General features: G+C 46.1%; 1 protein-coding gene across 2 annotated transcripts in view; it reads left to right on the forward strand.

Annotated features, from left to right (window-relative positions):
• Positions 1–27,941, forward strand: part of LOC118937792 (serine/threonine-protein kinase LMTK1-like) — a 73,550-nt gene that overhangs the window by 40,550 nt on the left and 5,059 nt on the right. Inside the window, exons 1-9 of one of the 2 annotated variants that reach the window (XM_036939270.1) lie at positions 6,416–7,316; positions 8,200–8,279; positions 9,512–9,630; positions 9,861–9,948; positions 10,841–10,974; positions 17,216–17,300; positions 18,771–18,892; positions 20,736–20,885; positions 23,727–27,492. In XM_036939270.1, the coding sequence (XP_036795165.1) occupies positions 7,301–7,316; positions 8,200–8,279; positions 9,512–9,630; positions 9,861–9,948; positions 10,841–10,974; positions 17,216–17,300; positions 18,771–18,892; positions 20,736–20,885; positions 23,727–27,492 (4,560 nt within the window). In that variant the 5' untranslated portion in view covers positions 6,416–7,300. Of the gene's footprint in view, positions 1–6,415; positions 7,317–8,199; positions 8,280–9,511; positions 9,631–9,860; positions 9,949–10,840; positions 10,975–17,215; positions 17,301–18,770; positions 18,893–20,735; positions 20,886–23,726; positions 27,493–27,941 lie in introns of those variants that run through there. The other variant, XM_036939269.1, reaches the window with a different exon arrangement.

Below are 27,941 nucleotides of genomic sequence, written 5' to 3' on the forward strand. Positions count from 1 at the left end.
GGTATCGTCCTAATTCTGCTCTGCATTATTTGGTGTTTTACATTGTACATTGAGGATATTTTTGCAGAATTCTGCATGCAGAGTCTCAATTTGGTGTTTGTCCCATTTTGTGAATTCTTGGTTGGTGAGCGGACCCCAGATCTCACAACCATAAAGGGCAATGGGTTCTATGACTGATTCAAGTATTTATAGCCAGATCCTAATTGGTATGTTGAAATTTATTTTCCTTTTGATGGCATAGAATGCCCTTCTTGCCTTGTCTCTCAGATCGTTCACAGCTTTGTGGAAGTTGCCTGTGGCGCTGATATTTCGGCCAAGGTATGTATCATTTTTTGTGTGCTCTAGGGCAAAGATGTCTAGATGGAATTTGTATTTGTGGTCCTGGCGACTGGACCTTTTTTGGAACACCATTAGTTTTGACTTACTGAGATTTACTGTCTGATCCCTGTATCTGTGCAGAATATCTAGGTGCTGCTGTAGGCCCTCCTTGGTTGGGGACAGAAGCACCTGATCATCAGCAAACAGTAGACATTTGACTTCAGATTCTAATAGGGGGAGGCCGGGTGCTGCAGACTGTTCTAGTGCTCTCGCCAATTCACTGATATATATGTTGAAGAGGGTGGGGCTTAAGCTGCATCCCTGTCTCACCCCATGGCACTGAGGGAAGAAATGTGTGTTTTTTGCCTATTTTAACCACACACTTGTTGTTTGTGTACATGGATCTTATAATGTTGTATGTTTTTCCTCCAACACCACTTTCCGTTAATTTGTATAGCAGACCCTCATGTCAAATTGAGTCTAATGCTTTTTTTTAAATCAACAAACATGAGAATACTTTTTTTTGCTTTGTTTGTCTCTCTCTCTCTCTCTCTCTCTCTCTCTCTCTCTCTCTCTCCCTCTCCCCCTCTCTCTCTCTCCCTCTCTCTCTCTCTCTCTCTCTCTCTCTCTCTCCCTCCCTCCCTCCCTCCCTCCCTCTCTCTCTCTCTCTCTCTCTCTCTCTCTCTCCCTCCCTCCCTCCCTCCCTCTCTCTCTCTCTCTCTCCCTCTCTCTCTCTCTCTCTCCCTCCCTCCCTCCCCCTCTCTCTCGTCATGCACATAGCATGCAGAAGTAGAAGAAGGCCTACTCTCATAAGCTGAAGTGAATTGACAGTGGAAGTAATGAAGTAAAAATCACATTTTTTTGGCCACATACACATATTTAGCAGATGTTATTGTGGGTGTAGTGAAATGCTTGTGTACTGCACTATATAGCGAACAGGGTGCCATTTGGGATGTATACTGTTTATCAAGGTCAAGCAAGCTATAAGTCTGACAGGATCATCCTTATTCTATAGCACATTGTTCATCAGGCATTTCAAAAGACCTTTAACCATACATATTTACTACATACAATACACACATGGCTACTGTCGTCACACACTGTTACACATGGCTACTGTCCTCACACACTGTTACACATAGCTACTGTCGTCACACACTGTTACACATAGCTACTGTCCTAACACACTGTTACACATGGCTACTGTCGTCACACACTGTTACACATAGCTACTGTCCTCACACACTGTTACACATGGCTCCTGTCCTCACACACTGTTACACATGGCTCCTGTCCTCACACACTGTTACACATGGCTCCTGTCCTCACACACTGTTACACATGGCTCCTGTCGTCACACACTGTTACACATAGCTACTGTCGTCACACACTGTTACACATGGCTACTGTCCTCACACACTGTTACAGATGGCTCCTGTCCTCACACACTGTTACACATGGCTCCTGTCCTCACACACTGTTACACATGGCTCCTGTCCTCACACACTGTTACACATGGCTCCTGTCCTCACACAATGTTACACATGGCTACTGTCCTCACACACTGTTACACATGGCTCCTGTCCTCACACACTGTTACACATGGCTCCTGTCCTCACACACTGTTACAGATGGCTCCTGTCCTCACACATTGTTACACATGGCTCCTGTCCTCACACACTGTTACACATGGCTCCTGTCCTCACACACTGTTACACATGGCTCCTGTCCTCACACACTGTTACACATGGCTCCTGTCCTCACACACTGTTACACATGGCTACTGTCCTCACACACTGTTACACATGGCTCCTGTCGTCACACACTGTTACACATGGCTCCTGTCCTCACACACTGTTACACATGGCTCCTGTCCTCACACACTGTTACACAGAGCTCCTGTCCTCACACACTGTTACACATGGCTCCTGTCCTCACACAATGATACAGATGGCTCACCACACCAAGAGACATGTCACCACACCAAGAGAAATTTCACCACACCAAGAGACATGTCACCACACCAAGATACATGTCACCACACCAAGAGACATGTCACCACACCAAGAGACATGTCACCACACCAAGAGACATGTCACCACACCAAGAGACATTTCACCACACCAAGAGACATGTCACCACACCACACCAAGAGACATGTCACCACACCAAGAGACATGTCACCACACCAAGAGACATGTCACCACACCAAGAGACATGTCACCACACCAAGAGACATTTCACCGCACCAAGAGACATGTCACCGCACCAAGAGACATGTCACCACACCAAGAGACATGTCACCACACTAAACCAAGAGACATGTCACCACACCAAGAGACATTTCACCACACCGCACCAAGAGACATGTCACCACACCAAGAGACATGTCACCACACCAAGAGACATGTCCCCACACCAAGAGACATGTCACCACACCACACCAAGAGACATGTCACCACACCAAGAGACATGTCACCACACCAAGAGACATGTCACCACACCAAGAGACATTTCACCACACCAAGAGACATGTCACCGCACCAAGAGACATGTCACCACACTAAACCAAGAGACATGTCACCACACCAAGAGACATGTCACCACACCGAGACATTTCACCACACCAAGAGACATTTCACCACACCAAGAGACATGTCACCACACCAAGAGACATGTCACCGCACCAAGAGACATGTCACCGCACCAAGAGACATGTCACCACACCAAGAGACATGTCACCACACCAAGAGACATGTCACCACACCAAGAGACATGTCACCACACCAAGAGACATTTCATCACACCAAGAGACATTTCACCACACCAAGAGACATGTCACCACACCAAGAGACATTTCACCACACCAAGAGACATGTCACCACACCAAGAAACATGTCACCACACCAATAGACATGTCACCACACCAAGAGACATGTCACCACACCAAGAGACATGTCACCACACCACACCAAGAGACATGTCACCACACCAAGAGACATGTCACCACACCAAGAGACATGTCACCACACCAAGAGACATGTCACCGCACCACACCAAGAGACATGTTACCACACCGCACCAAGAGACATGTCACCACACCAAGAGACATGTCACCACACCACACCAAGAGACATGTCACCGCACCAAGAGACATGTTACCACACCAAGAGACATGTCACCACACCACACCAAGAGACATGTCACTACACCAAGAGACATGTCACCACACCAAGAGACATGTCACCACACCACACCAAGAGACATGTCACCACACCGCACCAAGAGACATGTCACCACACCAAGACACATGTCACCACACCAAGAGACATGTCACCACACCGCACCAAGAGACATGTCACCAGACCAAGAGACATGTCACCACACCGCACCAAGAGACAAGTCACTACACCAAGACACATGTCACCACACCAAGACACATGTCACCACACCAAGAGACATGTCACCACACTACACCAAGAGACATGTCACTACACCAAGACACATGTCACCACACCAAGAGACATGTCACCACACTACACCAAGAGACATGTCACCACACCAAGAGACATGTTACCACACCAAGACACATGTCACCACACCAAGAGACATGTCACCACACCGCACCAAGAGACAAGTCACTACACCAAGAGACATGTCACTACACCAAGAGACATGTCACTACACCAAGAGACATGTCACCATGTTTCTTGGTGTGGGTGAATATCATTTACCCCAACAGTGTGTAAGTTACTGTGTGTGTCTATCATCCCACCAGCTCACAGCCACAATGCCTGCCTCTTACCTCAGGCTTCACTGCCAGGGAATGCAATGAGTGGGAAGACAGCACAAACACACACACACACATTCCTCTAGTGGGATGAAATGACACGCACGAACAGACACACACACAGAGAGTCACACACGCATGCACACACACGTCCATGCACACACACACGCGCGCACGGACACACACGCACATTCCTAGTGGGATGAAATGACATGCACGAACACACACACACCCACAGAAAGACACACACGCATGCACACACACGTCCATGCACACACACTCACACACACAAGCACATTCCTAGTGGGATGGAATGATATAAAGGAACAGTTCTTTAGAATAGAAAGGAGAGAAGAACCTCGGTCGGGAGGGAGGGAATCAGGAGTCCAGAGGGGTTGGGTGTGTGTGTGTGTGTGTGTGTGTGTGTGTGTGTGTGTGTGTGTGTGTGTGTGTGTGTGTGTGTGTGTGTGTGTGTGTGTGTGTGTGTGTGTGTGTGTGTGTGTGTGTGTGTGCGTGCGTGCGTGCGTGTGTGTGTGTGCTGTTATCACCGTGACAACCCCTGCCCAGCGGCAGTGCTAGGGTCCAGAGAATGCCCACTGAATGGGTCCTGTGTCTGCTGAGTTGGGAGGCTGGTACCAAGCACTGGGGACCAACCAACAGACAAAGGTTGTGATTTAGCCTTTAGGCCAGGGGATAGTGATGGTGATGGGGGAGTAGGAGGCTGTGTACGGCTGGACTGTCACTGTGACACTCCTGGAACGCTGGAGCAGAGGACTGGCATTATGGTTTACAATACAGGGAGGGGACTGAGTCAGGGAGAGGGAGGGAGGGCGGGAGGGAGGGGGGGGGGGTGATGGAGGGGGAGATGGAGAAAGAGAGATACAGAGAGGGAGAGAATACAGGGAGTGGTCTGTCAGAGAGAGGGAGGGTAGAGAGAGAGAGAGAGAGGGGCTAGAGAGAGAGAGAGGCAGAGGGTGGCAGTGGTATGGGTTATAAGACAGGGATGAGTCTGTGTGTAATAGAAAGGGGGAAGAGAGAGGGAGGGTAGAGAGAAAGAGGCAGAGGGTGGCAGTGGTATGGGTTATAAGACAGGGATGAGTCTGTGTGTAATAGTAAGGGGAAAGAGAGAGAGAGGTAGGGTAGAGAGAAAGAGGCAGAGGGTGGTAGTGGTATGGGTTATAAGACAGGGATGTGTCTGTGTGTAATAGTAAGGGGAAAGAGAGAGAGAGGTAGGGTAGAGAGAGAGATAGTATAAAGTATTGATGTCACATGCACGACAAGTACAGTGAAATGTCTTTCTATCAAACTCAAAACCCAACAATGCACTAATCAATAACAATGTAAAACTAGAGAAAAACACATGCATGAGATACAGGGTGGTGTCATGGCACCAGGACCAACGTAGGAGGGGATGGGTGGGAGAGACGGACAGAGGGGTGGGGGATAGGGTGATGGACAGGAGTGGGAGTGGTGGGTGGGTGGGGTGTCTATGACAGAGACCTTTCTCTCTGCATTTCATAGAGCTCTCTCTGTGTGTGTGTGTGTGTGTGTGTGTGTGTGTGTGTGTGTGTGTGTGTGTGTGTGTGTGTGTGTGTGTGTGTGTGTGTGTGTTATGCTTCTGCCAGTCTCAGTGACACACAGACATAAGGCTATTATAATGTGTCTCTTATGTCACTGCTGCTCCTGAGGTCTTCAGGGAGAACAGTGCGCTGGCATGTCAGTCAGTCAGTCAGTCAGTCGGGCGACACACTATGGACATGCCTGGCAGTCGGAGTCGGTTGGACACACACAGACAGAGCAATGCGTGACCAGTGTACAGTGTATGCCAGCACACACCCAGTACGCTGTCTGGGTTTGGGAAAGGGAGAGAGATTGGAAGATTAGAAGAGGCAGTTGGTTGGACACACGGACAGAGAGAGAGAGAGTCATGCCTGACCAGAACACATGGCGTTGCTGGCCACGGCGCTCAGAGAAGCAGAAGGAGAACATGTCTTCTAGAACCTTACAGAAAGACTCTAGAACCTCACAGAAAAACAGGAGAGCCTCACCAGACAACATCGGGACAGCAGAGGGACTGCTCTTCTGTCTTCTATGTTCCACATACAGAGAAGGACCTTGCTGGTTGAGATTCCTGCTATGCTGCCTCAGACAGAGCTGAGACCCAGTCTATAGAGGAGACAGAGCTGAGACCCAGTCTATAGAGGAGACAGAGCTGAGACCCAGTCTATAGAGGAGACAGAGCTGGGACTCAGTCTATAGAGGAGACAGAGCTGAGACCCAGTCTATAGAGGAGACAGAGCTGAGACCCAGTCTATAGAGGAGACAGAGCTGGGACTCAGTCTATAGAGGAGACAGAGCTGAGACCCAGTCTATAGAGGAGACAGAGCTGAGACCCAGTCTATAGAGGAGACAGAGCTGAGACCCAGTCTATAGAGAAGACAGAGCTGAGACACAGTCTATAGAGGAGACAGAGCTGAGACCCAGTCTATAGTGGAGACAGAGCTGAGACCCAGTCTATAGAGGAGACAGAGCTGAGACCCAGTCTATAGAGGAGACAGAGCTGAGACCCAGTCTATAGAGAAGACAGAGCTGAGACTCAGTCTATAGAGGAGACAGAGCTGAGACCAAGTCTATAGAGGAGACAGTACAGACTGTGTGACAGTTGGGAGGAAGGTTCATGGACGGGGTTCTGGAACATGTTTAGTTTTGGAACAGTGTGAGGACGATGCATTGTGATGAGAGAGAGAGGGAGAGAGAGAGAGAGAGAGAGGGAGCAGGCAGCTTGTTCAGCTGTGTGAGGGCTCGTAGGGTTAAACCCTGTGGAGGGTTGGCTGACGTGGCCGCGGCAGTCATGGGTTATTCTCTTCTTTCTCACACACACACCGGGACTGGGGCCATGGACTCTCACACACACCGGGACTGGGGCCATGGACTCTCACACACACCGGGACTGGGGCCATGGACTCTCACACACACTTGCTGTGGCTGGTCTCTCATCACTTCTGTGGACAGGGAGAGGTTTTCTCCACACACTCATACCGTCATCTCTGGGGACCGGACCCATTCACCGCACACACACCAGCACCGTAAACACACACACACGGTGCTCTACCTCAGGGTGGATGGCTGGCCGCTCCGCCACTCCAGCTACTTTATCTTCATCACCACCTTCACCATCATCATCTCTAAATTATGAGGATTCGTCAAGGTACTTGTTTTTAGTAATATGATGCTCTACTCTGTAGGAGTTGACAGATAGACAGACTCTGGGGTTATTTAGGAGGAGTTGAACCATGGCTCGAATCCCAAATGGCACCCTATTTCCTCCTTAGTGCACTACTTTTGACCAGAGTCCCATGAGCCCTGGTCAAAATCTGTGCACTATATAGAGAATAGGGTGCCCGTTGGGACTAAGACCATGTTAGCTGACAGCATAGTGCCTTCAGAGGAGTTTCTGTCTCTTCAGTTTGTTTGAGGAGCATTATGACTTTGTTTTCTCTGGTCGACTTTTAGAAGTAACATTTTACTTCCCTAGGAGATATCGCTTTATTATTACTGAGAGTAAGTGCTTTTAACTCTCTCCCTCTCTCTCTCTCTCTCTCTGTTGTTCTGCCTGTGGCACTGCAGTTGTCTTCTGTTTTCATCTCTGTATTCACATTGTATTAGTTATGCATTTCTCTTTTAATCTCATTCTGATATTGTGATGTGTGGTAACAACCCAGACTTTACTGTCTATCTTTATTACTGCCCCTCTCTTCCTCTCTCCCTGTCTTCCTCTCTCCCTTTCTTCGTCTCCCTCCATCCCTGTCTCCCTTTCTTCCTCTCTCCCTGTCTCCCTCTCCCTGTCTCCCTTTCTTCCTCTCTCCCTGTCTCCCTATCTTACTCATCCTCTCTCCCTCCCTCTCCCTCTCTTCATCTCTCCCTCTCTCCCACTCTCCTTCTCTCCATCTCTTCCTCTCTTCTTCTCTCCATCTCTCCCTCTCTTCCTCTCCTTCTCTCCCTCTCTTACTTCATCCTCTCTTCATTCTAACATTCTAGAAGTCTAACAATTGCAATGTGTCTAACTCTCCCTCTCCCCCGTCTCTCTGCAGTCCAGCTGTTGAAATCGTCAGAGTTGGGTCGCCACAGTCTACTCTATGTGAAGGAGATAGGACATGGTTGGTTTGGCAAGGTGAGCTGCACCCCTGATTATTTTCTTAGCACATACTAACGACACAGAAACCACTCCTCCCAAAGTCTGTAGCTGGGTTCTGATTTGCTACCCTTGTTCCTGAAGTATGCACAAGCTCACTTCCCCTCATGGATGTACAGTACAGTCATTGTTTAAACATGGACCAGCTAGAGGGAGGTTTCACCATATATTATACCAGTCCATTCCTGTATTGTTTAAACATGGACCAGTTAGAGATTTGGGATGGACCAGCCATCCCAAATTGCACCATATTCCCTATATAGTGCACTACTTTGGGCCAAAGCCTTATGGGCCCTGGTCAAACGTAGTGCACTATATAGAGGATAGGGTGCCATTGGAGACATACCATTGGAGTGTGCTGTGAGGTAGTGTGTGTGGAATGTGTGTGTAATGTGGTGTTGATCTTATTAGGGCTACAAGCTGACCTACAGCCTTGTCTGTCTGAGAGCTGGGACTATCTACATGTCACACTGAATTCCATTCCATCTGTATTGCTTTCTGAGACAAAGCTTTTTAGTTCGTGCTGAACTGTACCTTTTGCTCTTCTCTCTGTCTCCCTCTGTCTCTCCCTGTCTCTCTCTCTGTCTCTCCCTGTCTCTCCCTCTGTCTCTCCCTCTGTCTCTCTCTGTCTCCCTCTGTCTCTCCCTCTGTCTCTCCCTCTGTCTCTCCCTCTGTCTCTCCCTCTGTCTCTCTCTGTCTCTGTCTCTCCCTCTGTCTCTCTCTGTCTCTCCCTGTCTCTCCCTCTGTCTCTCCCTGTCTCTCCCTCTGTCTCTCTCTCTGTCTCTCCCTGTCTCTCCCTCTGTCTCTCTCTGTCTCTCCCTCTGTCTCTCCTTCTGTCTCTCCCTCTGTCTCTCTCTGTCTCTCCCTGTCTCTCCCTCTGTCTCTCCCTCTGTCTCTCTCTGTCTCTCCCTGTCTCTCCCTCTGTCTCTCCCTCTGTCTCTCCCTCTGTCTCTCCCTCTGTCTCTCCCTCTGTCTCTCCCTGTCTCTCTCTCTGTCTTTCTCTCTGTCTCCCTCTGTCTCTCCCTCTGTCTCTCCCTGTCTTTCTCTCTGTCTTTCTCTCTGTCTCTCCCTCTCTCCCTGTCTTTCTCTCTCTCTCTGTCTCTCTGTCTCTCCGTTGCCCCCTGTCTTTACCATGTTAACTACTGTAAATGTTTGTGTGTGTGTGTGTGTGTGTGTGTGTGTCTGTCTGTGTCTCTGTGGGTCCTGTATAGGTTCTCTTGGGGGAGGTGAATGCAGGTCTCAGCACCACCCAGGTGGTGGTCAAGGAGCTGAAGGCCAGTGCCAGTGTCCAGGACCAGATGCACTTCCTGGAAGAGGCACAGCCATACCGGTCAGAACTACAACAATATGGATTTCATACCCTGTATACCCCAGTCTTTGCATCCAGTACAATTAATTAATTAATTAATCAATCAATTGGTGAATGAATGAATGAATGCCTATATATGGTTATCCTGCTACCTCTTTCCATGTGTTCTGACTGTATGTTCACTATAAACTATAACAGTAAACGTGACTGTTGAACTATGACCCATCTCCTCTACCTCCCCCTTCCCCCAGTGCCCTCCAGAACCCAGCCCTCCTGCAGTGCCTGGCACAGTGCTCAGAGGTTACACCCTATCTACTGGTCATGGAGTTCTGTCCTCTGGTGAGAGAAACCTCCCCTAGCCCCCTAACCCCTATCTCAGAGGTCACAACCACCATATGGAGTTCTCTGGTGAGATGGAAACTTGCTCCCCCTGTTGGTGGAATACAGTACTGTTACAGCCTGGGACAATCTGCTCTCTACCCTTTCCTCTGGGTTTGCAGAAGGGTCTGAGCTTCCACCATATTGATTACACCCTTACAGATCAGAGCTTCCACCATATTGCTAACACCTTACGGATCAGAGTTTCCACCATACTGCTAACACCTTACAGATCAGAGTTTCCACCATACTGCTAACACCTTACAGATCAGAGTTTCCACCATACTGCTAACACCTTACAGATCAGAGTTTCCACCATACTGCTAACACCTTACAGATCAGAGTTTCCACCATACTGCTATCACCTAACAGATCAGAGTTTCCACCATACTGCTAACACCTTACAGATCAGAGTTTCCACCATACTGCTAACACCTTACAGATCAGAGTTTCCACCATACTGCTATCACCTTACAGATCAGAGTTTCCACCATACTGCTAACACCTTACAGATCAGAGTTTCCACCATACTGCTAACACCTTACAGATCAGAGTTTCCACCATACTGCTAACACCTTACAGATCAGAGCTTCCACCATACTGCTAACACCTTACAGATCAGAGTTTCCACCATACTGCTAACAGACATAGAAGGAGAAGTGGATGAGAGCAAGTTGTGACAGGTTATTGTACAGAGACATACATTACAAACATAGGTTTGTGTGTCCCAAATGGCATCCTATATTCATATCTACTGCACTACTTTTGACCATATTCCCTATATAGTGCACTAGGGAATATGGTGATATAGAGTGCCAAATCTTATGACATCACTTCCTGTCCTGGTCATCAGGGCGACCTGAAGAGTTACCTGCGCAGCTGTCGGGCGGCTGACTCCGTGACCCCTGATCCCCTGACCCTCCAGCGAATGGCGTGCGAGATCGCCTCGGGCCTGCTGCACCTGCACAAGCACAACTTCATTCACAGGTGGGTTAGTGGACACCTTCACAAACACAACTTCACTCACAGGTGGGTTAGTAGACACCTTCACAAACACAACTTCACTCACAGGTGGGTTAGTAGACACCTTCACAAACACAACTTCATTCACAGGTGGGTTAGTAGACACCTTCACAAACACAACTTCATTCACAGGTGGGTTAGTGGACACCTTCACAAACACAACTTCATTCACAGGTGGGTTAGTAGACACCTTCACAAACACAACTTCATTCACAGGTGGGTTAGTAGACACCTTCACAAACACAACTTCATTCACAGGTGGGTTAGTAGACACCTTCACAAATACAACTTCATTCACAGGTGGGTTAGTGGACACCTTCACAAACACAACTTCATTCACAGGTGGGTTAGTAGACACCTTCACAAACACAACTTCACTCACAGGTGGGTTAGTAGACACCTTCACAAACACAACTTCATTCACAGGTGGGTTAGTAGACACCTTCACAAACACAACTTCATTCACAGGTGGGTAAGTAGACACCTTCACAAACACAACTTCATTCACAGGTGGGTTAGTGGACACCTTCACAAACACAACTTCATTCACAGGTGGGTTAGTAGACACCTTCACAAATACAACTTCATTCACAGGTGGGTTAGTGGACACCTTCACAAACACAACTTCATTCACAGGTGGGTTAGTAGACACCTTCACAAACACAACTTCACTCACAGGTGGGTTAGTAGACACCTTCACAAACACAACTTCATTCACAGTTGGGTTAGTGGACACCTACACAAATACAACTTCACAAACACAACTTCATTCACAGGTGGGTTAGTGGACACCTTCACAAACACAACTTCATTCACAGGTAGGTTAGTGGACACCTTCACAAACACAACTTCATTCACAGGTAGGTTAGTGGACACCTACACAAACACAACTTCATTCACAGGTGGGTTAGTAGACACCTTCACAAACACAACTTCATTCACAGGTGGGTTAGTGGACACCTTCACAAACACAACTTCACTCACAGGTGGGTTAGTGGACACCTTCACAAATACAACTTCATTCACAGGTGGGTTAGTGGACACCTTAACAAACACAACTTCACTCACAGGTGGGTTAGTAGACACCTTCACAAACACAACTTCATTCACAGGTGGGTTAGTGGACACCTGCACAAACACAACTTCATTCACAGGTGGGTTAGTGGACACCTTCACAAACACAACTTCATTCACAGGTGGGTTAGTAGACACCTTCACAAATACAACTTCATTCACAGGTGGGTTAGTGGACACCTGCACAAACACAACTTCATTCACAGGTGGGTTAGTGGACACCTTCACAAACACAACTTCATTCACAGGTGGGTTAGTAGACACCTTCACAAATACAACTTCATTCACAGGTGGGTTAGTGGACACCTGCACAAACACAACTTCATTCACAGGTGGGTTAGTGGACACCTTCACAAACACAACTTCACTCACAGGTGGGTTAGTGGACACCTGCACAAGCACAATTTCCTTACGAACTCGAGTCCTAATGAAAGTCCTAGAACATATCAATCATTCCAGAGCAATATGTTTCTGATATGTTGTAGTGAAGAGTAAGGATATATATACTGTATGTATGGTAACATACATGTTGTAGTGAAGAGTAAGGATATAGACACTGTATGTATGGTAACATACATGTTGTAGTGAAGAGTAATGATATAAGAGTAAGGATATATATACTGTATGTATGGTAACATACATGTTGTAGTGAAGAGTAATGATATAAGAGTAAGGATATATATACTGTATGTATGGTAACATACATGTTGTAGTGAAGAGTAAGGATATATACACTGTATGTATGGTAACATACATGTTGTAGTGAAGAGTAAGGATATATACACTGTATGTATGGTAACATACATGTTGTAGTGAAGAGTAAGGATATATATACTGTATGTATGGTAACATACATGTTGTAGGGAAGAGTAATGATATATACACTGTATGTATGGTAACATACATGTTGTAGGGAAGAGTAAGGATATATATACTGTATGTATGGTAACATACATGTTGTAGTGAAGAGTAATGATATATATACTGTATGTATGGTAACATACATGTTGTAGTGAAGAGTAAGGATACACTGTATGTATGGTAACATACATGTTGTAGTGAAGAGTAAGGATATATATACTGTATGTATGGTAACATACATGTTGTAGGGAAGAGTAATGATATATACACTGTATGTACGGTAACATACATGTTGTAGTGAAGAGTAAGGATATATATACTGTATGTATGGTAACATACATGTTGTAGTGAAGAGTAATGATATATATACTGTATGTATGGTAACATACATGTTGTAGTGAAGAGTAATGATACACTGTATGTATGGTAACATACATGTTGTAGGGAAGAGTAATGATATATACACTGTATGTATGGTAACATACATGTTGTAGGGAAGAGTAAGGATATATACACTGTATGTATGGTAACATACATGTTGTAGGGAAGAGTAAGGATATATACACTGTATGTATGGTAACATACATGTTGTAGTGAAGAGTAATGATACACTGTATGTATGGTAACATACATGTTGTAGGGAAGAGTAAGGATATATATACTGTATGTATGGTAACATACATGTTGTAGTGAAGAGTAAGGATATATATACTGTATGTATGGTAACATACATGTTGTAGTGAAGAGTAATGATACACTGTATGTATGGTAACATACATGTTGTAGGGAAGAGTAAGGATATATATACTGTATGTATGGTAACATACATGTTGTAGTGAAGAGTAAGGATATATATACTGTATGTATGGTAACATACATGTTGTAGTGAAGAGTAATGATATATATACTGTATGTATGGTAACATACATGTTGTAGTGAAGAGTAATGATATACTGTATGTATGGTAACATACATGTTGTAGTGAAGAGTAAGGATATATATACTGTATGTATGGTAACATACATGTTGTAGGGAAGAGTAATGATATAAGAGTAAGGATATATATACTGTATGTATGGTAACATACATGTTGTAGTGAAGAGTAATGATATATATACTGTATGTATGGTAACATACATGTTGTAGTGAAGAGTAAGGATATATACACTGTATGTACGGTAACATACATGTTGTAGTGAAGAGTAATGATATATATACTGTATGTATGGTAACATACATGTTGTAGTGAAGAGTAATGATATACTGTATGTATGGTAACATACATGTTGTAGTGAAGAGTAAGGATATATATACTGTATGTATGGTAACATACATGTTGTAGGGAAGAGTAATGATATAAGAGTAAGGATATATATACTGTATGTATGGTAACATACATGTTGTAGTGAAGAGTAATGATATATATACTGTATGTATGGTAACATACATGTTGTAGTGAAGAGTAAGGATATATATACTGTCTGTATGGTAACATACATGTTGTAGTGAAGAGTAAGGATATATACACTGTATGTATGGTAACATACATGTTGTAGTGAAGAGTAAGGATATATATATACTGTATGTATGGTAACATACATGTTGTAGTGAAGAGTAAGGATATATATACTGTATGTATGGTAACATACATGTTGTAGTGAAGAGTAATGATATATATACTGTATGTATGGTAACATACATGTTGTAGTGAAGAGTAAGGATATATATACTGTATGTATGGTAACATACATGTTGTAGTGAAGAGTAATGATATATATACTGTATGTATGGTAACATACATGTTGTAGTGAAGAGTAAGGATATATATACTGTATGTATGGTAACATACATGTTGTAGTGAAGAGTAATGATATAAGAGTAAGGATATATATACTGTATGTATGGTAACATACATGTTGTAGTGAAGAGTAAGGATATATATACTGTATGTATGGTAACATACATGTTGTAGTGAAGAGTAATGATATATATACTGTATGTATGGTAACATACATGTTGTAGTGAAGAGTAAGGATATATATACTGTATGTATGGTAACATACATGTTGTACTGAAGAGTAATGATATAAGAGTAAGGATATATATACTGTATGTATGGTAACATACATGTTGTAGTGAAGAGTAATGATATATATACTGTATGTATGGTAACATACATGTTGTAGGGAAGAGTAAGGATATATATACTGTATGTATGGTAACATACATGTTGTAGTGAAGAGTAAGGATATATATACTGTATGTATGGTAACATACATGTTGTAGTGAAGAGTAATGATATATACACTGTATGTACGGTAACATACATGTTGTAGTGAAGAGTAATGATATATATACTGTATGTATGGTAACATACATGTTGTAGTGAAGAGTAAGGATACACTGTATGTATGGTAACATACATGTTGTAGTGAAGAGTAAGGATATATATACTGTATGTATGGTAACATACATGTTGTAGGGAAGAGTAATGATATATACACTGTATGTATGGTAACATACATGTTGTAGTGAAGAGTAAGGATATATATACTGTATGTATGGTAACATACATGTTGTAGTGAAGAGTAATGATATATACACTGTATGTATGGTAACATACATGTTGTAGGGAAGAGTAATGATATATACACTGTATGTATGGTAACATACATGTTGTAGTGAAGAGTAAGGATATATATATACTGTATGTATGGTAACATACATGTTGTAGTGAAGAGTAAGGATATATATACTGTATGTATGGTAACATACATGTTGTAGTGAAGAGTAAGGATATATATACTGTATGTATGGTAACATACATGTTGTAGTGAAGAGTAAGGATACACTGTATGTATGGTAACATACATGTTGTAGTGAAGAGTAAGGATATATATACTGTATGTATGGTAACATACATGTTGTAGTGAAGAGTAAGGATATATATACTGTATGTATGGTAACATACATGTTGTAGTGAAGAGTAATGATATATATACTGTATGTATGGTAACATACATGTTGTAGTGAAGAGTAATGATATACTGTATGTATGGTAACATACATGTTGTAGTGAAGAGTAAGGATATATATACTGTATGTATGGTAACATACATGTTGTAGTGAAGAGTAAGGATATATATACTGTATGTATGGTAACATACATGTTGTAGGGAAGAGTAAGGATATATATACTGTATGTATGGTAACATACATGTTGTAGTGAAGAGTAAGGATATATATACTGTATGTATGGTAACATACATGTTGTAGTGAAGAGTAATGATATACTGTATGTATGGTAACATACATGTTGTAGTGAAGAGTAAGGATATATATACTGTATGTATGGTAACATACATGTTGTAGTGAAGAGTAAGGATATATACACTGTATGTATGGTAACACACATGTTGTAGGGACATAAAACCGATAGAGGGAACTGAATCCAGATGATCTGGAGGATGTTGAAGGGTCTGGTCTCACTCTGACACATCCCACCCTAGATACAACTGGGACTGTGCAGCTGGTCTGTCTCCAAATTAACATGATATTGAGGATATTATGTACAATCTGTTCCTAATTACCTTACCTGTTTAAATAAATGTTAAATAAAAATATGGACATATGTAAGGATATGACTGCAGCTGTGTTGCTCTGGCTCCCCCTGCTGGTCTGTCCCGGTAACAACATCCTGGTGCTGCCTGAGTGACTCTCACCAACTCCAGCATCAGTGATTTTGTTGCCGGGGGGAACCCCTCTCTCCTTGTTACCATGGTAGCAGCCAATCATGTGCTGAGGAGCTGATGATAGGTAGAGTTAAGATCAACAAAATCTCGATGCCTGTGTAGTATAGCTACAGAGAAATCCACGTAGCTACTTGTGCAGTCATACCAGTGAATTACACCCGTACTTTATGCTATTGAGCGGTAAATGTTGTGAAGCATCATGTTTTCCTGTGGTACAATACATTCAATAGCAATGATTGAATGGTTTATTGTGATACGATATTACTGCAGTCAGAGTATTACATATGGTTTAGTCTGGTCTGGTGACTGGGTGGCAGGTAACCTAGCAGTTAAGAGCGTTGGGCCAGTAACTGAAAGGTTTGCTGGTTTGAATCTCTGAGCAGACGAGGTGAAAAATCTGACAATGTGCCCTTGAGCAAGGTACTAAATGCTGCTGTAAGTCTCTCTGGATAACAGCGTCTGCTAAATGGCTATAATGTAACAATGTGATGAACTGTTCCTCCCTCTCCTCTTTACAGTGACCTGGCCTTAAGGAACTGCCTTCTGACCTCGGAGAGGACAGTAAAGATAGGAGACTATGGCCTCTCACACAGCAGATACAAGGTGAGACTACAGTATTAACCAGTCTTTGTGAGTCTACAGTAATAACCAGTCTTGATGAGTCTACAGTAATAAACCAGTCTTGGTGAGTCTACAGTAATAAACCAGTCTTGATGAGTCTACAGTAATAAACCAGTCTTTATGAGTCTACAGTAATAAACCAGTCATGATGAGTCTACAGTAATAAACCAGTCTTGATGAGTCTACAGTAATAAACCAGTCTTGGTGAGTCTACAGTAATAAACCAGTCTTGGTGAGTCTACAGTAATTAACCAGTCTTGGTGAGTCTACAGTAATTAACCAGTCTTGATGAGTCTACAGTAATAAACCAGTCTTGATGAGTCTACAGTAATAAACCAGTCTTGATGAGTCTACAGTAATAAACCAGTCTTGATGAGTCTACAGTAATAAACCAGTCTTGATGAGTCTACAGTAATAAACCAGTCTTGATGAGTCTACAGTAATAAACCAGTCTTGGTGAGTCTACAGTAATTAACCAGTCTTGGTGAATCTACAGTAATAAACCAGTCTTGGTGAATATACAGTAATTAACCAGTCTTGGTGAATTTACAGTAATAAACCAGTCTTGGTGAGTCTACAGTAATTAACCAGTCTTGATGAGTCTACAGTAATAAACCAGTCTTGATGAGTCTACAGTAATTAACCAGTCTTGATGAGTCTACAGTAATAAACCAGTCTTGATGAGTCTACAGTAATAAACCAGTCTTGATGAGTCTACAGTAATTAACCAGTCTTGATGAGTCTACAGTAATAAACCAGTCTTGATGAGTCTACAGTAATAAACCAGTCTTGATGAGTCTACAGTAATAAACCAGTCTTGATGAGTCTGCAGTAATTAACCAGTCTTGATGAGTCTACAGTAATAAACCAGTCTTGATGAGTCTACAGTAATTAACCAGTCTTGGTGAGTCTACAGTAATTAACCAGTCTTGATGAGTCTACAGTAATAAACCAGTATTGATGAGTCTACAGTAATTAACCAGTCTTGATGAGTCTACAGTAATAAACCAGTCTTGATGAGTCTACAGTAATAAACCAGTCTTGATGAGTCTACAGTAATTAACCAGTCTTGATGAGTCTACAGTAATAAACCAGTCTTGATGAGTCTACAGTAATAAACCAGTCTTGATGAGTCTACAGTAATAAACCAGTCTTGATGAGTCTGCAGTAATTAACCAGTCTTGATGAGTCTACAGTAATAAACCAGTCTTGATGAGTCTACAGTAATAAACCAGTCTTGGTGAATCTGCAGTAATAAACCAGTCTTGGTGAATCTACAGTAATAAACCAGTCTTGGTGAATCTACAGTAATAAACCAGTCTTGGTTATATTGTATTATGTATTTTTCTACATACTGAATAGGGGGTGGGACAGAAGAATAGTTTCCATTGTAACAGACAGACGATAAAGTAGTATTTCCATCTAATGATTCTGCTCTATTCTACTCTGTAGGATGACTACTTTGTGACTCCAGACCAGATCTGGGTGCCGCTGCGTTGGATCGCCCCAGAGCTCATAGACGAGGTGCATGGTAACCTACTAGTGGTGGACCAGACTAAGGACAGCAACGTATGGTGAGCAGGGGGGAGGTGTCAGGGGTTCAAGGGTGTAGGAATGAATGGTGTCAGCACCATACACTATGGTTGACTCAGCCCCTAAGGTCAACGATACAGCTCTTCAACCTAACCTAGCCTGATCCCAGATTTGACTTATGGTGTTATTGATACAACTCTTCAACCACAGCTAGCCTGGTCCCAGATTTGACTTATGGTGTTATTGATACAACTCTTCAACCAAACCTAGCCTGGTCCCAGATCAGTTTGTGCTGTTTCCAACTCCATAGCTCATTGTCAATCCAGATGTGACATGACAATGAGTGACGAGCAGTTGTCATGACAGCACAAACACACTGGGACTAAATAAAGGCTAATTAAAACCTACTACATCTGCTCAAACCTGTATTGAATAGAGCTCAGTGTTTTCCCTGCCGAAGAGAAACCCTGGGATCTGGTGTCCAGAGCTTTTCCTAGTCAGGCCACATGGTCACCTATGAAGTTCCTCATCGGAAGACGTTACTTTGTGGGTTTGTCTCTGTTCCAGGTCTCTGGGAGTGACTATCTGAAGACGTTACTTCATGGGTTTGTCTCCGTTCTAGGTCTCTGGGAGTGACTATCTGAAGACGTTACTTCATGGTTTGTCTCTGTTCTAGGTCTCTGGGAGTGACTATCTGAAGACGTTTCTTCATGGGTTTGTCTCTGTTCTAGGTCTCTGGGAGTGACTATCTGAAGACGTTACTTTGTGGGTTTGTCTCTGTTCCAGGTCTCTGGGAGTGACTATCTGAAGACGTTACTTCATGGGTTTGTCTCCGTTCTAGGTCTCTGGGAGTGACTATCTGAAGACGTTACTTCATGGTTTGTCTCTGTTCTAGGTCTCTGGGAGTGACTATCTGAAGACGTTACTTCATGGGTTTGTCTCTGTTCCAGGTCTCTGGGAGTGACTATCTGAAGACGTTACTTCATGGGTTTGTCTCTGTTCTAGGTCTCTGGGAGTGACTATCTGAAGACGTCACTTCATGGGTTTGTCTCTGTTCTAGGTCTCTGGGAGCGACTATCTGAAGACGTTACTTCATGGGTTTGTCTCTGTTCCAGGTCTCTGGGAGTGACTATCTGAAGACGTCACTTCATGGGTTTGTCTCCGTTCTAGGTCTCTGGGAGTGACTATCTGAAGACGTTACTTCATGGGTTTGTCTCCGTTCTAGGTCTCTGGGAGTGACTATCTGAAGACGTTACTTTGTGGGTTTGTCTCTGTTCCAGGTCTCTGGGAGTGACTATCTGAAGACGTTACTTCATGGGTTTGTCTCCGTTCTAGGTCTCTGGGAGTGACTATCTGAAGACGTTACTTCATGGTTTGTCTCTGTTCTAGGTCTCTGGGAGTGACTATCTGAAGACGTTACTTCATGGGTTTGTCTCTGTTCCAGGTCTCTGGGAGTGACTATCTGAAGACGTTACTTCATGGGTTTGTCTCTGTTCTAGGTCTCTGGGAGTGACTATCTGAAGACGTCACTTCATGGGTTTGTCTCTGTTCTAGGTCTCTGGGAGTGACTATCTGAAGACGTCACTTCATGGGTTTGTCTCTGTTCTAGGTCTCTGGGAGCGACTATCTGAAGACGTTACTTCATGGGTTTGTCTCTGTTCCAGGTCTCTGGGAGTGACTATCTGAAGACGTCACTTCATGGGTTTGTCTCCGTTCTAGGTCTCTGGGAGTGACTATCTGAAGACGTTACTTCATGGGTTTGTCTCCGTTCTAGGTCTCTGGGAGTGACTATCTGAAGACGTCACTTCATGGGTTTGTCTCCGTTCTAGGTCTCTGGGAGTGACTATCTGAAGACGTCACTTCATGGGTTTGTCTCCGTTCTAGGTCTCTGGGAGTGACTATCTGGGAGTTGTTTGAGTTGGGGAACCAGCCGTACAGACACTACACTGACAGACAGGTCCTGACCTACGCTGTGAAGGAACAGCAGCTCAAACTAACCAGGCCCCGGCTCAAAGTACCCCTGGCTGAGCGCTGGTGAGTACACACACACAAACACACACACAGATACACACACACACAAACACACACGCGCATGCACACATACACACACAAATGCATAAATGCACTAATGCGCACTCGGGCGCCTACGCAGGATACACCACAATCCTTTGGTCTGTAACCAATCATTAGTACTCCCTATCCTCATATCAACCAATCAATGCCTTTTATACTGGCGCACGAACCAACCATTAGTCTTCTTCTCCTGACATGGGTTGTAATCAATACCTTATTAACCTGGCTATGAGCCTCTCATTTGGTCAGCACCATATAATACATATTTCTGGCATCTCACACATACAGTACACAACACCTACAGTGGGGAGAACAAGTATTTGATACACTGCCGATTTTGCAGGTTTTCCTACTTACAAAGCATGTAGAGGTCTGTTATCATAGGTATACTTCAACTGTGAGAGATGGAATCTAAAACAAAAATCCAGAAAATCACATTGTGTGATTTTTAAGTAATTAATTTGCATTTTATTGCATGACATACGTATTTGATACATCAGAAAAGCAGAACTTAATATTTGGTACAGAAACCTTTGTTTGCAATAACAGAGATCATATGTTTCCTGTAGTTCTTGACCAGGTTTGCATACACTGCAGCAGGGATTTTGGCCCACTCCTCCATACAGACCTTCTCCAGATCCTTCATGTTTTGGGGCTGTCGCTGGGCAATACGGACTTTCAGCTCCCGCCAAAGATTTTCTATTGGGTTCAGGTCTGGAGACTGGCCAGGCCACTCCAGGACCTTGAGATGCTTCTTACGGAGCCACTCCTTAGTTGCCCTGGCTGTGTGTTTCGGGTCGTTGTCATGCTGGAAGATTCAGCCACGACCCATCTTCAATGCTCTTAATGAGGGAAGGAGGTTGTTGGCCAAGATCTCGCGAGACATGGCCCCATCCATCCTCCCCTCAATACGGTGCAGTAGTCTTGTCCCCTTTGCAGAAAAGCATCCCCAAATAATGATGTTTCCTCCTCCATGCTTCATGGTTGGGATGGTGTTCTTGGGGTTGTACTCATCCTTCTTCTTCCCCCAAACACGGCGAGTGGAGTTTAGACCAAAAAGCTCTATTTTTGTCTCATCAGACCACATGACCTTCTCCCATTCCTCCTCTGGATCATCCAGATGGTCATTGGCAAACTTCAGACGGGCCTGGACATGCGCTGGCTTGAGCACGGGGACCTTGCGTGCGATGCAGGATTTTAATCTATGACGGCGTAGTGTGTTACTAATGGTTTTCTTTGAGACTGTGGTCCCAGCTCTCTTCAGGTCATTGACCAGGTCCTGCTGTGTAGTTCTGGGCTGATCCCTCACCTTCCTCATGATCATTGATGCCCCACGAGGTGAGATCTTGCATGGAGCACCAGACTGAGGGTGATTGACCGTCATCTTGAACTTCTTCCGTTTTCGAATAATTGCGCCAACAGTTGTTGCCTTCTCACCAAGCTGCTTGCCTATTGTCCTGTTGCCCATCCCAGCCTTGTGCAGGTCTATAATTTTATCCCTGATGTCCTTACACAGCTCCCTGGTATTGGCCATTGTGGAGAGGTTGGATTCTGTTTGATTGAGTGTGTGGACAGGTGTCTTTTATACAGGTAACGAGTTCAAACAGGTGCAGTTAATACAGGTAATGAGTGGAGAACAGGAGGGCTTCTTAAAGAAAAATTAACAGGTCTGTGAGAGCCGGAATTCTTACTGGTTGGTAGGTGATCAAATACTTATGTCATGCAATAAAATGCAAATGAATGACTTAAAAATCATACAATGTGACTTTCTGGATTTTTGTTTTAGATTCCGTCTCTCACAGTTGAAGTGTACCTATGTAAAAAATTACAGACCTCTACATGCTTTGTAAGTAGGAAAACCTGCAAAATCGTCAGTGTATCAAATACTTGTTCTCCCCACTGTATGTATTCATCCTTCTCTGGATGTCTGGCAAATAGTGTTCCTTTTATCAAGCATGTTACTCATTTAAACAACCTGCGGATTTAACGCTGACACACACAGACACATACCTTCCTATATGCTGACCAATCTTTCCAATCACAGTTTCTGTATCTGGCTTGTATATATTCTCGTCAGATTGTAAGACTGGCGGCCAGAAACAGCTGACGAAGGACTTCCTCATCATATTGCTGTTTTCTAAATCAATTGCATGGTAGCTGCCTCATTTCAGTGTGATACAGCAATTTTTCATAATAAATGGACTATTGATGAACCTCCAGAATTACAGAGTAACACTTCTTCATCCCTTCCCCAACCCTCTGCTCTCACTTCCTTCCTTCCTCCCTCCCTCCCTCCCTCCCTCTGTCGCTCCCTCCCTCCCTCCGCTATCGCTCCCTCTGTCTCTCTATCTACCTCCCTCCCTCTGTCTGTCTGTCGCTCCCTCCGCCTGTCTCTCCCTCTCCCTGTCTGTCTGTCCCTCCCTCTGTCTGTCGCTCCCTCCCCCCTCTTTCTCTCTCTCCCCCTCTCTCTCTGTTGCTCCCTCCCTCCCTCCCTCCCTCTCTCTGTCTGTCGCTTCCTCCCACTCTCCCTCTCTCTCTCTCCCTCTGTCTGTTGCTCCCTCCCTCCGCTGACGCTCCCTCTGTCTCTATCTGCCTCCCTCCCTACCTTTGCCTGTTGCTCCCTTCCTCTGTCTGTCTCCCCCTCCCTCTGGCCCTCCCTTTCTCTCTCTTTCTCTCCCTCCTCCCCTCCTTCTCTGTCACTCCCCCCCTCCTCCCTCCCTCCCTCCCTCCCGCTCTGTCGCTCCCACCTCCTCACCCTCTCTCTCCCCACATCCCTCCCTCTCTCTGTCCCCCCCACCCCAGGTATGAAGTGATGCAGTTCTGCTGGCTGCAGCCAGAGCAGAGACCCAACAGTGAGGAGGTACACCTCCTCCTCACCTACCTGTGTGCCAAGGGGGCCAGTGGAGTCCAGGAGGACTTTGAACAGCGCTGGAACTCCCTGAGACCCAACCTGACTGGCAGCACCACCCACAGCCACACCGCCCCAGCCCCTCCACCACTAGCCCAGACTACTGTCCCTGCCCCAGCCCGACCATCTATCCCTGGGGACGTGGAGTTGGAGCCGGCCTCCACCTCCCGCAACTCCTTCCCCCTCCTAGAACACTTCTCCCAAGACAGCTTCCACTCAGACAGCGGTGACGACATCCTGACCGTGACAGAGACCAGCTATGGTGGGCTCAACTTTGAGTACAAGTGGGAGCAGGCGAGAGCCGAGCAGCCATACTGTTCCTCATCCACCAGCGGGCCTCTGGGCCAGGGCAACCCTCACTACCAGGACGTATACTACCCCGTCGGGAACACCTCCACCTCGGGCAGCTGTAAAGGGGACGGAGGGGGTGGAGGGCTTGTTCTGGGGGTCTCCCCATCCTACTACGAGTCCGACCACTCCGGATCGGGGTCAGGGTCGGGGGTAGGGGTGGTGCCGGTGTTGAGCGCTCACAGCCCTTCGGTCGGCAGTGAGTACTACATCCGTATTGAGGAGCCGGTGGAGTGTAATATCAACCTGGATGATAGTGTGGTTGACTACAGCCCTGGGTTGGAGGCTGAGGATGGCAGCCTCTCCTCAGGGAGCAGAACCCCACAGCCCCAGTCCCAGTCCCAGTCCCAGTCCCAGTCCCAGTCCCAGTCCCAGCCCAGTGCCTACTGGTCAGCAGCAGCAGGCGACAGCAGTGGGGGTAAACACAGTACCCATGACTCTGACAATAGCCCGGCCTTGTCCCTGACCATGGAGCCTCTCATGAGACAGACAGCCAGCACAGCCAGTCCCGTGGAGCTGGGGCGGTCCCACCAGTACTTCTCACCCAATCAGAGACAGGCTTTCTACTGTGAACAGTCGCCCATTCGAGAGACGTGTTGCCAATCACCAGAGGACACGCCCATAATGTCCCAGCTGAACCTGCATCATCCAATGGGGAGGCTGGAAACCCCTCTGGGGGTGGGGTCCTCCCACTCCCAGTGCCTGAGTAGCCCTAGTCTGGGACACTGTGACCCCTACCTCGAGGCTAGCCAAGGCTTCTCCACCACATCCAGGAGGACGGTTAGTGAAGGCTACTATGACATGATGGGTCCCCTCAGAAAGACTCTACCCATGGCTAACCATATTAGCATCGACGTGGAGACAGGGGACGGGGGACTTTTGGTGGGGGGCAGGAGGAGAGGAGAAAGTGACACTGGGGACATCGACGATGGTGATCTCTTCTCTGAGAGAGAAGCCACCAACTGGACCTCCAACCACTCGGCCAATAACAACAGCATGACTTTTGACCTTAGGCAGACGGGCCAATCACAGGACAGCTATCTGGACCTCCATTACACCAACACCACGACACACTCCTCTACTGTAACAGGCTCGTGTAACAGTAGCAACATGTGCCAGCAGCACAGCTCCAGAGCATTCAGCTATATGGAGGCCACAGGGAGAGAGAGCGCTGTCTGCTCTTCCTCTAGCAGACCCAGTGAGGGTAGTAGTGCTACTACATATGGTCACCTGTGTCACGGAGCTAGAGATAAACCTGTGTGTCTCTCAGACCACTCTACCCTAGATCATCTCAGAGGTGTTGCTGTTGACTCTCTCTCCAGCTCTTCTGTTGCTGTCAAGTGTGTTAACCTCAAAGGTGGTGTAAAGGACGGCGTCCCCACCACCAAAACTACAACTACGGTGTCTGTAGAGGGTCACAGTAAAAACCCATCTCTGATTACAGGAGAGAGGCAATTCTCCCATCCCAAGATGATCCCAGGACCAGGCTGTATCCAATCTCCGTCCACATACATGGAGCTTGACACTCGCACAGGCCTCAGCACTAAGGCAGTCCTGACAGAGAAGCAGGGGGGTAATGTCTGGGAGATACCTTCACATGTTAAAGACAGAGGTCCAGTGGAGGTGATGTCTGGTGGTGTGGGGGAGAGGAGGCTGGGGATGGGGTTGGCCCACCCTGAAGGGGTACTGCTGGAGCCGGTCGGGTCCTTGTTTGAGGCTAGCAGAGGGCTGGACAGTGGGTTGGAGATGGCCGGTCATTCCAGCATCAGCCTAGTGGACATCAGCAACTGTAGCTACGACGATGAGGACGATGACATAACGGATATCACTTCTGGAATTTTGGCCGACTACTCCCTGGACTATGCTGACGAGGTCGGAGACGATCTAAGCCCCGCCCACCACCCCCACGGACGCTCCCTGCAGAACCCGGTGGGAACCCCTGACTCCATGGACACCCTGGACATGCTGTCGCTGTCATTGTCGGTTACCAACGCCAGCCCCTGTGAGGCCTTCAGCCTTGATGACGTCTTTCTCCATCCCTCCTCCTCCTTCTCCTCCTCTTTCACCTCCTCATCTCTCCTCCCCAAGTCCCTGGACAGTGGCTACGACACAGAGAACAATGAAAGCCCAGAGTTCATCCTAAAGGAGGGAGGTGGGAATGGGGACTTCCTATTGGACTGCGAAGGAAACCAGCAACAACACCCAGTCCTCGGTGGGAGCCACCTGGCCCGCGGTGGGGTTAGCCTGGGGCCGAGGTCGGACCAGATGGTCCTTCAGCAGGTGGACCTGGGTGATGGGGTTGGGGTCACTCTGTGTACCTCTTCCTCCTCTGGCTGCACTGAGATGCAGCTAAAGGGACTAAGTGATAAGAATCCGTTCGTGGACTCTGCCTACTTCTCTGACTACGACGCGGAGAACGAGAGGAGTCCCCAGGATGAAGGGAGTAACTTCTTCTCCAGTCCAGGAGATAAGAAGGACTTTGTGGGGCACACAGCCTCGAAACAGAGGAGGTTGGCGAGGAGAGATGAACTCCAACCACAGATTGAGAGAGAGGACGGTTACCGTGACCTGACAGACCTGACAGGAAACACAAATACAAATGGAGTGGTGGTGTTTGACACTACCACAGGTTCCTCTCCCTCCTCGGCCCCCGGCCCGCGCCTCTCCATGCTGGCCCCCTTCCCCCCTCAGATGGGGGGCTGTCTGGCCAAAGAGTCCGCCCCTGACGATGCTGTAGGCCTGGAGTCTGAGCACAGCGGCGAGGAGCCGGCATCTGGGTGCAGCTCCACCATGGTGTCTGAGGGTTCCTCCACAGTGCAGGAGGCTTCAGCCAGACACCCTGACCAGGAGAACCATCACAGGGCCTCAGAGGATGACTACTCCCCCATCCAGTCCCTGGGCTCCGACTCTACCATAGACTACAGAGAGGAGGTGATGAAAGAGAAGGAGGAGGACGGGGAGGGAGAGCAGGGATCGACTGAGGAGGACATGCCAGAGTTTAATCAGGTCGACGAGGATGGAGAGAATGGAGAGAGAGGAGGAGAAGAGGAGGAGTATGAGGAGTTAGAGGAGGAGAACGAAGAGGAGGAGGAGAAGGCTGGCTACAGCAGACACCAGAACGGTCCTGTTGGCCTCCTCACCTCATCTCCCTCGCTCCTCTCCTGCTCCCCCTCACTCCAGGAGCTGTGTCGGGAGGTGGAGAGGCGAGCTCCTCTAACAGAGGGGGAGGAGTCAGACGACAGTGAGTCAGAGGAAGAGCTGCGGAGCTACAACCTGCAGGAGGAGCTGAGCGAGGAGGACAGTGAGGGAGAGGTTGGTTATATATGGGTTATATTCACGTTCCCCATTTTCCTACATGATGTTATTCTATTTTAAACCTGAGATCCGCAATAGGAGCAGCAGCGCCACTGGTCACTGGTCACTGGTCACTGGCCACTGGTCACTGGTCACTGGTCACCCCTTATCATTTTAGCTCAGAGGAAATGAGCATCCAGCGTGGTGGTAAAACAGAATGGTAGTATATACTCTGCTGTTCTATCTGGCATGCAATGATGTGCAATGATGTCAGAGAGGAAAAAAACACTGTTTATTGTTTGAAGTCATGTATTTTTGTTGTAGTATCACAAACCGGCCACAGGAGTCTGGTGTCACCTTCATTTGGGAGGACAGGCTCGTGGTAATGGCTGCTGCGAAATAAGTGGAATAGTATCAAATACATCAAACGCATGATTCCATTCCATTTGCTCCGTTTCAGACATTAT

The sequence above is a fragment of the Oncorhynchus mykiss genome, chromosome 12 (genome assembly GCF_013265735.2).
Source record: "Oncorhynchus mykiss isolate Arlee chromosome 12, USDA_OmykA_1.1, whole genome shotgun sequence".
NCBI lineage: Eukaryota > Metazoa > Chordata > Actinopteri > Salmoniformes > Salmonidae > Oncorhynchus > Oncorhynchus mykiss.